The 11569-nt window shown below is 38.1% G+C and overlaps 1 protein-coding gene and 1 long non-coding RNA gene across 5 annotated transcripts; one reads left to right on the forward strand and one right to left on the reverse strand.

Annotated features, from left to right (window-relative positions):
* Positions 1-1080: 1080 nt before the first annotated feature.
* LOC112173271 lies at positions 1081-3258 on the forward strand. 4 transcript variants are annotated; one of them, XR_002925512.2, is made up of 5 exons: positions 1081-1538; positions 1869-1915; positions 2197-2292; positions 2642-2815; positions 3010-3258. It is a non-coding gene; the product is annotated as an uncharacterized LOC112173271 (long non-coding RNA). The 4 variants fall into 4 exon arrangements; XR_005801076.1 differs by lacking the exon at positions 1081-1538 and adding an exon at positions 1546-1757; XR_005801075.1 differs by lacking the exon at positions 1081-1538 and having other exon boundaries at positions 1546-1915.
* Positions 3259-4626: 1368 nt separating this feature from the next.
* On the reverse strand, positions 4627-9071 carry LOC112173270 (monooxygenase 3). Its single transcript, XM_024310872.2, has 6 exons — positions 8856-9071; positions 8582-8728; positions 7318-7386; positions 6918-7083; positions 5688-5916; positions 4627-5410 (listed from the first exon to the last, which is right to left on the reverse strand). The coding sequence occupies exons 1-6, from the start codon at positions 8966-8968 to the stop codon at positions 4851-4853; spliced, it is 1284 nt and encodes a 427-aa protein (XP_024166640.1). The 5' UTR covers positions 8969-9071; the 3' UTR covers positions 4627-4850.
* Positions 9072-11569: the final 2498 nt, after the last annotated feature.

Here is an 11569-nt window from a genome sequence, read left to right on the forward strand (position 1 = left end):
CCGCTAAACGAACTTACGCCCTTTGGCGAATTTTCGTTCCTCAATAGCGAGTGGCTCGATTTTTGCAATCACACTCTGCTAGGTTACTTGGTTTTTCTTGGGCATCTTTGAGCCCTGTGTGTATGTCCCAACCGGTGTAGAAGGAAGCAGGATGGTGCTTTGGTGGCTAATACTCTTCAAGCAACGACATGGTGGTGGCGGTGGTAGTATTCTAGGGATGGAGCTGCTATTCTCTTTGTGACTGCTACTCTGCTAGAATTAGTTCTAGGGTTTTTCATTTTCAGTTATGGCCTTTTAAATTGTATTTGAGCCAAGCCTGTCAGGGGCTTTAATTCTTATTTGCTGGGCCTACGTGTCTTATTTGCTGGGCCTACATGCCTCTATTTACTGAGGTCTTTTGTACCTCTTGTATTGTGGTGTATCATTTGAAACATTTAATACAAACTTTATTTTCTTCGACCAAAAGAAAAAAGAGATTTAGACTCTCCACCTGATGTGTCAAAGATAATTTTCTTTTTTACCAACTTGTGGGAACAAAAATTTTGAAAAACCAAAAATATGGGAGGCGATTGAAATTAGTGGAGCCCCATTAAATAATAAACTAATGAGGCGGAATGTTGATTTGCTGCTGAGCATCTTGTCTGAGTCTGAGGATGCTGGTGGGAGTGACAAGCTGATCTGGGGAAGGTGCTATGGAAATTACATATTCCACCAAAGCTCAAAACTTTTACATGGCTCTTATTTCTCCTGGGAAGCGTCCCTCACAAACATGCACACAAACATGGAAAGGGTTAAGAGAACACTCACTTGTATTAAACCACTGCAAGTGACCTAGTGGTTCTTGCCTAGTTGGGTGTGCTCCCCAACCTAGGTTCGAACCCCGAAGCTGTCAAAGTAGCCAGGCATTGTGCTGCAATGCACAGTTGGAGCATTTCACATGCGCCGAAGGGATTTATCTTGAGCCTAGAAAGCCTTTGGATTCCCCTTGACAAAGTCAAAAAAAAAAAAAAAAAAGACTCACTTGTACTAATGCTCTTTGTCCTACTTGCATGCAACAGAATGAGACATTTCTACATCTTTTGCGTGATTGTCCTCGAGCTTTATTTACTTGGAAGCAGATCATGTGCTCTACCTCTATCTATATATAGGACCACTAATTTAGATAATTAAAGTGGATAGCTCTGTGCAAATGCCTGTAGTAAAGAGAGCTGTTATGATGGCTTGCAATGGATCACTATATTTCTCTTTACTTCCTGGTAATTTGTGGAAGTGGAGGAATTGTTCCATTTTTTTATGAAAATTTCCAATACCCTGCCCAGCCAAGTAAGATCATAACCGACCACCACAACAATTATGAGCAATGGCTACAAGAGGCATAGCCACGGTTGCAGTGTTTGTGCGAAAGAGTTTCAGTCAACGCAATTCGATCACTGTATGAATGAATCTATGGATAATGCAGGCCACATTTATCTACAAGCGGGACCTTTCTATAAAATATTGCTTCAGTCCGCTATTTTTGCATTGGTCTTGGTAAAATGGTTAGTGTTTCTCACTCTCTCTCTCTCTCTCTCCTTCTCCAAAAACCAGATTTCCAACCATCACTGATGGCCTCTCCTTCTATCTTTTTCATGTTATCTGCACTTTCGTTCACACTTGGATCTGATCAATTTTATAACTGTTATATTTTCTTCTGTCTTATTACGATTTCTTCGATTTGGCTGTAAATTTGAAAACCCGCTGTATCTTTTGTTTGTGTGGTAGAAATTTCTTTTCCCTTTCGTGAGTTTTGATTATGAATTGAGTTTTTGGGTTTATTTCTGTTTTGGGTTTTGGGTTTTGATCTTGATTTTTATTATTGATACTTGCAGGTCGTATTGTTTGGCTGTTAAAACCCGCTGCCAACCTCATCTCTCAGGTATAGTTTCTGGGTTTGAGTTTTTATTGATTTGAGATGGCCGGACTTTGAATTGGGTTTTCATGAGGAGACCAATCTTGTATCTTTCTTAGTACTGCTAATCTCTACTAATACTACTGCATCTAGCAATATTGAATAGTTGCATGAAGTACCACTTCAAACGAGCTTTAAAAAGAGTTATTTGATCAGAATCCCATTTTACATGATGGAATTTTCTGTTGTACTGTACTGTATATGAATATCTCTTTAAAGGCTTCTTCTTTTTTATTTTGCTCCTGCAGTTTGCTTCAACAAGGAATGAAACAAATAATAGTAAATTCAGAAACCCTGAAGCTAAAGCATTCAAGAAGGTGGAGGATAAGACCAAAGTTGCCGGGGTATACTAAATTTCCTATGCAAGATTAATTGTTCCGTTGTTATCTTATAGATAGTATGTAATTCATGCTGTAGTGCTAAAAATGGTTATTTGATGATTGTTTAGGCATTGAAGGAAAGTGTTCTCCATCAAATAAGTGAGGCAAAGCCATTGGCTTTGATCATTGATTGGAGTTCACTCCTGTCTAACAAAAACAAGAAAACTGTGATGTATTTCTTTGTATTTACAGCTAAGTCAACTGACTAATTTTTGTGCTAGCTGATTTACTTTGCAACTTGGATAATTACTGCTTACTCATTTCCTTTGCAATTTGGGCTTTTGAATATTTGTGTATGTTTTATTAATTGCAGGCAGATACTATGCTAGATTTCCCAACTTTCTTGCTTCGTAGCTCAATAGAAAACAGTTGATTGAGCCTTCAAACATTTAAAACCAATTGCAGGTGCTTGCCAGCAAAGGGTGAAGAGTCTGGTGAATGTGAAAGATATTCCAAATATTATTGTTTGCCTTGCACGGTTGAATGGGTCAGTATTTCTTAGCTTATTTCTTCTACAATTATTTGTCTTCCAATAAAATCTGATTGGAAGTTTAATTTCTTCTGTTAAACTTTTTCATGAATGTATTAAATTGTTGGTACTTTAGTCATATGTAGATTGTCATTGCATATACTGCAATATGACTCTGTAAGGATTGCATAATCTGAATTTTTAACTTGCAGCATAGCCTTGGCAAAGTTTGCACCAGAATCACAGGGCACACTGAGTTTTAAGTTTGGAACTTCTTCTGGAGCTGTATCTTAGCCTTGAGAACTTTCTAGTTAGAAACTTGTATGTGATAACAGTACTATTGGGTTGGAGTGGGTTATGTAATGCTGTACTGGGTTTGATTTATAGTACTCATAGTGAAATTACTGTAAATCATTGATACAATGAATGATTATTAATTTTATTTTCATCTTTTCTGGGCATTGTCAATTCAATTCCGTGCAAAGCAGGTTAAAATCCAATAGAGATTTGTTAAATTATCATATTAATTGAACAAAAATTGGTAAATTACTAAAATAGGTTTGAATGGAGATGAGATGTCACGGATACATATAATAGTCGTGGATAAAAGGACAATAGAATATTGTAAGGTTGTCACGAACACAGAGGTAGGTCCCTCCAAGAGTCAAACTGAATAGAGCCACATGCCGATTATGTGTGACATATGGGCCTAGAGCAACTGCTCCACATAGCACTGACATGAAAAACAGTGGCTTCACCGTTGCTTTGCTCTATAGACACAGATAACCGTGGCTTTTGACCCCCATACCCACGAATCATGCATGTGGCCATTGTTCAGAATTGTAGTGGTGGACAGTTCCACAGCTTGGTATAATGCTCAGGGTTCTGGTATGTTGAGAAAGTATGTTTCCTCATTCCTGTCTAACGGTCCAAACCTTGCCCTGGATGGTATACAGAGATGTTCCTCTGGTCAGCTGCTGACCAGGGGAACGGGACACGGATGGTATATATAAACTTAATGTTGATGGAGCCAAGAGTTTACAAAGTGGCAAGATTGGAGCTGGTGGTGTAATTCGAGTCTATTCTGGTGCTTTCATCAGCAATGGGGAAGTCCTTGAAGCTGAAGCATGAGGTTTTTTGCTTGGCATGCTTGATTGTTTGAATGCTAATCAATATATGGATGGTTTCCAATACTAGTCTAACATTATGCATTACTTATTAAACTAGGGCCTTCATCGTGATTAAAAAAAGTAAATATTTACGGCCTTGAGAATATTTTCTGTACAAACAATTGTAGACTATATAGACTCAGTAGAGAAGTTAGAAGAATACAAGCTACAGATGAACTTGGACTAGCTAGTCTAGTGTTAAACTTGCTTTTCTTCTCTGGTCCTGAGTAACATCTCAAAATCTGGAAGCCCAAAAATTGTTGAGTAACCGATAATCCTGCATTCAAAAGTCGGAATCACTTGGATTGAGATTCCAACCACATGACATTATACAGTAAACAGAAATTCATAACACTAGCAAGTGCTAAGCTAGATAAGCTAGAGTAGGTGTGAAATATGCAAAAAGGAAAAGAAAGAAAAGGGTGATATGCCAGAGTAGTAATTATCCATTAAGCCGAAGTGCATCAGCAACATCAATGGCATCTAAGGCTTTCCCGGCATTAGTCATGTTGTCAATCCAAATCCAATACTGCTCAATCTATCCGATGTTTCCAACACTAAGCTTCAAATTTGCGGCCTAAAATGAAGCCATCTAAATCAGGACAGTGTCCATTACTCAGTACCACCTCTAGTAAGATTAGATTGAAACTCGCAAGAAGGCAAGGTTCTGAACATGTGCCTTATATACTCAGTAAAGGCTCCAATTAAGAGAAAGAGCTTTCACCTCTAAAGCAGATACAACTAACATGAATTTTATTCTCTTCCATTACAGGATTTTTAAAACAGAAACCCAGCGCCCTCCAATATTCTTGGTATTACAGTACCAGGATGATTGAAATTACAAAATATTAGTGATATATTATACAGAGGATGCATCATTGCATTTAAGGGCTCCTGAGCTTCCCACAATCATAATCAGCCTTCTTAAACAGCAACCAGGTCAGGAATGGAGCGAAAATCTTGTCCCTCAAGAAAGCAGTTATTTTTCCACCATCAGTTACCTGTATATAACTAACCACACTAGATGTACTAGTGAGATCTATGCTTCTCCATTTCCTCTCACTGGCATACTTATTCAGCCCCATTTCAATCCTCTTATATTTTTCTTTTCCTTCTTCACCTTTATCTTTATTTTCTTGCTCCTGGTTCTTCAACAGTGCCTCACCGAGAAACCTTGCTAATACAACACCGTCTTCTAATGCAGCACAGCCGCCTTGGCCAATGTCTGGGACCATGGGGTGGAGAGCGTCTCCAGCAACGCATACATTACCTTTACTAATATTTCCCCAAAGAAGATCCCAAGGATGCCTGTATGTCACTGGAGCGGCTCTAAAAGCATCCAAATCAGTGTTTTCCACAACAGCCCTTGCTTCATCTGATACCTTTCCGAGCTTGCTTAACATATATTGCTTCAACTGAGCTGGGTTTTTCTTTAGCTCTTCCTCTACAAGACATGCAAGTATAGACAAAAAATGAGACCCACACATACTACTTTAGGTAACTAGACATTACATCATAAGGTTTGTGTATTGGAAAAGCCAAACTTTCATGTTGTCTTTGTAAAATACTAGCAATCAATTGATTATCGTTGTTTGTTATCTGTTACGAGATTGAGAGCAAATTACCATTTCAAAGCATGGAAGAATAGGACTCTAAGGTTACTATATAAAATCATACCAGATGGAAGCAATGAAGTGCCAAAACTGGCGTAGAATGATTACCTTGGCTGGAGGGATACCAACCGAAGAACCAGTAAACAGTTTTATCATCACAAGGAATGGTGCCAGTTTTAATACCATTCCCAAAGTACTGCATGAACTTGGGATCAAAACCATGACTGCTGTTGAAATCAGCACAACCTCTAACGGCGGATCTCCCTTTAAAAACTGGCTTCTTGAAGCCCAGCCATTTTGCCACCACTGAGTTCACTCCATCACAACCAACCAAAACCTATATTCAATCACAGTTTTCACATTACAAGCGGTGGGGTATTTCAGTCGCAAGTCACAACATGTCAATAATAAAGTTTGTATATATGATTAAGTAGGGATGGCAATGGAGAGGGTAGGGTAATGGGATTAAATTACCATCCCCATACCCGACTTCATTCTTCATCCCCATACCCTCCCCAATCCCCGTAATAAGATACTGGGGATTCCCCGTCCCCGTCCCCATTGGGGATTAGGTCCCCATACCCGCCCCAATCCCCATTAACAATATTATCAATTTATTATATAAAAATTTATACAAACAATTATGGATTGAAAAAGATGAAGTTAAAATTGAACATCAAAATAAAATAAATTTCTTATTTCAATCAAGGAAAATTAACATGTTGATAAAGATCTTTTATTAAAAAAATCTTCCTTTTTTTTGAACATATTTATTAATAGAATTTAAATATTGACAAAAAGATGAAGTTTACAAAAATATTTATTTATAAATAATATCAAAAAAATATATATAATAAATAAACAAATATATATATATATATATATATGTATATGTATATGTATTTCGTATAATTCTTATTGGGTGGGTATGGGGATGGGGATCAAAATATCATCCCCACCCCGTACCCGATTTTCGAATACTGGAGATCCCCATCCCCGTTACCCGATTTTCCCCAAATTTCTCCCCATTAGGATCGAATACCCTATGAGTACCCTACCCGATGGGGATTTTTGCCACCCCTATGATTAAGGTTTCTTTGATGAACTACACTGGTCAAATGGGAGAACCTCAGAAGCTATCGTCACATTTGGGAAGTGGGGAAGGAAATAGAGTTGGGATGCTATATGTCATGGCAATAGAGTCGGGGTTGAACACCATGCGTTTATGCACACTAGTCATGGTTTCAAGTTTCAACTTCTTCTTTTTTGAAAGGTCATGATTTTAAATTCTAACGAAGGAAAATTGAGATAAAAAAAAGGAAATACTAGTCCAGCTACCTTGGCTTTGAGGATGGTTCCATCTGCAAGATGCACCCGCTTAAAGTAGCCTGATTCCTCAATGGAAACAACCTTTGATGAGAACCTAATGGTACCATTAGGGAGTTCCCTTGCAATGGTTTCCAACAACAACTTCCTTTTCACACAATAAACTTCATGGTCTCCACTGCAAATCATGTATGCACTATAAATCAACTGAAATGGTTGAACTGAATGTTACAATGACAAATATGAATAAACTCAATCAAACAACAACAATTGACACAATCTAGCAAACAACCGACTCCCTTAATCTGAAACTTCAAATTATAAGTGACTTGTTATGAGCATAATATTTGGGGTTGAAAAGTAAGCAAAATGAGATGTAGTAAATAGAGGCTACTAGACTACTGGTACTTACAGTTTTCCTTTGACATCATACGACTTCTCAAACATCCGAAGCCCTGAAATTCTTGAGAAAGCCACATTCCTGTATTCAAAACTATACATTCAATTTCATGCATGCTTGTAAAGTAATTACAAATCTCACAAATTAAGAGTTACTGTCCACTGTCAAGTGAAATATATATTGGTAAGAGTACTACTAGCTAGGTAGAGTATCAAAGGCAACTGTTCATATTATACTTGCTTGGTTGAACATGAAGTTTCATTAAGGGACGAGCCCAGAATGACCAAGAAAAGGTCCCAAACTGACAAACATACAAGGAAAAAAGAGTTGACATCTCCACCTAATTCGATGCAAAACTAGGTAACAGAGAGTGAACTGAACAAAAGCAATCAAACATGGAAGGCCATCAGTAAGGATGGTGGTGGCATGTTTGCCCATCTGTTAATTTAGACCCACCGTCCCTTTGGCAAGCGAAGCCGCAGTGTGAGCCACTGTACGTGTTCGCTTCTCGGGGAATCCAATCCCAGAGAACTGGAGGCTTTTCCTTCTAATCTCTTCAATTAAAGGGTAAGTCTCCCAATCTCTACTCTTGTTCTTTGATTTGATATCTGTAATTACTCCTAGAGAGTCCGATTCCACTATTATCTTGGAGAAATTGTGCTCCAAAGCAATATTGATGCCATCCAAAATCGCCTTTGCTTCTGCAATAGGAAAGCGGCTGCAGCCAGACTGCTCTAGCAGAGCCTCCCATCACATTACACTGGTGATCCCGGATCACTACTCCTATACCACAAGCAGATGAGGAACCAGACCATGCTGCATCACAATGGATTTTTACAAACCCAGGAGGGGGAGGGATCCATCTAGATGATTCGAGCAGGGGGATGAAGCGGAGTGGCTGAGTTGTTCAAGCTTCTTGTTCCCCAATATTCATGAGCCACATTCGCCATCACCAATAGGTAAAGAACAAAGAACTGCGATCTCGATCAGTTCTTCAAAGTGGAGGCAATTGATGCATATGGATTGATAACAGGCTTTCTAGCTCTAACATTCTATATCATGACGTATGGACTAATTTATGAATTTCTCAACAAAAGTGCATCTCAGTAATTTTATATCTAACAAATTAAAGGGCACATCTCTCATCACAACGTAAATAAAAGTCTAAAGAAGGGAAGGGAAACTGTAAAGGATATGTATTGAAAACCGAAACAATGTGGCTCTTTTTGAAAATTTGACTGCATAATAGGATTTTCAAGGAAGTATCCTATCTTACCCATGAAGAGCCTGGTGTTGCTGCCGGATATCATTGCCAATACCAAGGGCATCTAAAGCCCTCCACGCATTAGTCCATATTGCGAGTGCAAACCCTGTTACCCTCAAGCTATCAGCTGATTCCAGCACTAAGCTTCTAATACCCAGCCTGCACCAAAATTTTGACTTTGCTTACGTAAATATGCACAAAACATATCAAAATGTACTGGTATTTTACAGTCACAGACATGCACAGTATGAGCTTAATTGACTGTGTCTGAGAGAGATAAGAGTACCTGTGAAGTCCCAAGGAGGTTGTAAGGCCAGCAATTCCAGCTCCCACAATCACAACATCTTCGACTACTTCCATGGTAATTAAGCACAATACAAAGATATATCCAAGAACCATGAATTCATTGGGTATTTATATCCTGCTATGACAATCAAGATGACGATGACCCAATGAGGATAAAGATGATCGACTACTGTGGAGATGTTGAATAACGAGGCATGAATGGGATAAATAATTATATATGAATGGGATTGATTTACCTAATAAGCACCTTTTAATATATATATATAACGCTTCCACTATTTCACTAGAAGTTCTGGATTTCCAACCGCGCAGGCTCCCAACAGCAACTTCAACTACTCATGAAAACAAGCTACTTCAACTACTTCATGGAACCGTGCTCCCAACAGCAATTAACTTCAACTACTCACTACTTTCGATTTTCAACCATGCTCCCAACAGCAACTTCAACTACTCATGAAAACAGTAATACAAGAGTTTAATATATGAATATATAATTGTTGCTTATTAGATGAAAACATGATCTCATTTATATCCGAAGTTGATTAGACAAAGCATGAATCTCGTGTAATAATTAATTAATTAATTATAGGCCTCTCAATTAAAGGGCAGGTGCTCTCTCACACGTTGCACCAGTTCTAAGCTGGCCCTGCGAACTCCCAGCCTGAAAAGGAGCCATCTTTGAGTTCTAGGACAGTTTCCATCACCCAGAAATCGGAACCCCCAAGCCAATCGCACATTGCTTATACCCATTAAGGGATCCATTAAAGAGAAAGAGCTTTCGCCTCTATGGCAGAGGCAAACGACATTGAGTTCTAAAGCTCCTAAACTCTTCTATTGTTGAAGGAAAATCAGTTTTGTGTGCCTATTCAAACTAGGATTTAGTTTCATGGTTGTAATAGGAGAGAAAGTTATAGAATTCCTAGGCTATATTTGGTATGGTTGTGCTTTTCAGAAAAGTTGGCTTTTGCTTATTTATGAGAAAAAATAGCTAAAAAGCAAAGCAGCTAGCTGACTGTTTGGTAAACTATTTTTTTTTTAAGTGTTGTCAGTAGCAAAAAGCAGTGACAAAGTATTTGATAAACTCAAACTGGCTTGTGTTTTTGTTTGTGGAATGACTAAATTGGACATGAGAGATTATTTTGCTTTGATTGTTGGGTAATACAATGTTGATCAAATGCTTTTGTTATTCATTTTTGTCAGCTTTCATCCTTTTTTTCTTCTTCTTTTGTTTAGGATCTTTTTATCCATAAAATTGACAACTTACTATATTGTAATTTGTAAATAACACACAGTTTACAATTGAATGAATGGATAAAACAATTTTTTTTCAATGAATTGGTCTCATTTTTTTACAAAGTATAGATATTCACGAGATGACTCATTTTATGAATTTGAAAATATGTGATGTTCCAGATTTTTCAATTGTTAGATTTATTCTTTCACCAAATTTAAGAATAGAGTGTTGGATTCCACAATTTGAATTGGCTATTTCTCGACTTTAATTTTGAATCAGCATGAAGGGTTCTTATAAACACAGTACGTAGAGTTGATTAATTTGGAACTCAAGTAATTCAAGGTTAATAGGAGAAACCTATGAAACAGAATATAGCAAGCACTTGTATTTAACACAATTGCAGTGCTTCTAGTCTATAGTGGAGAATCTTCAAGTATGAGATACAGAAAGCAATTATTCTGATAGATCTCTAATGGAAAATCTTCAAGAGGATTGACTCTCTTTGGTATCAAAGTGCATGTGCAGCGGCATTAACGAGGGGGACGGATTCAAGTACAAAGCCACTGAATTCTGAGAAACAAGTGATAACCATCAACTACCAGATACATTATGAAAGTGACTGTAGGAAGAGGAAGTTGAACGGTAGGGCAAGTATCAAGCTTGGTAGGGCAACAATCTCGGGGCTCAGTGCATTGAAGACCAATTTTTCCGGCAATGGTAGGGAAAGAATTCGATATGGAGACACTATGATGAGAAAGGTTGATAATTTGATATGATCTATGATCAGATAAGTCAATTGTCACATAAGTCAACTGATATGATCATATGACCAGAAAATAGTATCCCATTGACATTGTGTTGACTATTTACGAGCCACTAGCAAAGAAACCATCTCCATAAAAAAACAACTCATTCACATTATGTATGTAATTATGTATGTCAACTTCAGACAATGTTTTCAACTCAGTACAAACAAGTTACTAAACCAAAATTTCAAGGGAGTGAAATTAGTTATCTGAAGCTGGTTTTACTCCAGAAGCAAAGAACTCAGAAATCACTTCTAGAGGCATGCCCTTGGTTTCGGGCACTTTCAAGTAAACAAATATCCAGGAGATGATGCATCCGACAACGTAGTTCCAAAGACACCAACAAAACCAATGGAGGAGAGCGTGACAGGGAATGAGGAAGTGATGATGATGTCTCCAATCCAATAAGTGAGAGCACAAATTGCAATGCAGCGGCCACGGACGCGAGTAGGGAAGATCTCTGCACAAAGAATGTTTGGGATTACCCTGAAGCCCATGACGAAGCAGCAGAGGTAGACCACTACACTAGCAGTGGATATTGTTGCAGTCCAAATAGTGCCTAATCACTACACCAAAAATCTTATCAGACAACGGCAGAAAACCGTTGTGGGATTTGGAGACCCACCGTTGTAGAGTGAGCCGTTGTCTGATGTG

The sequence above is a fragment of the Rosa chinensis genome, chromosome 6 (genome assembly GCF_002994745.2).
Source record: "Rosa chinensis cultivar Old Blush chromosome 6, RchiOBHm-V2, whole genome shotgun sequence".
NCBI classification, from domain to species: Eukaryota; Viridiplantae; Streptophyta; class Magnoliopsida; order Rosales; family Rosaceae; genus Rosa; species Rosa chinensis.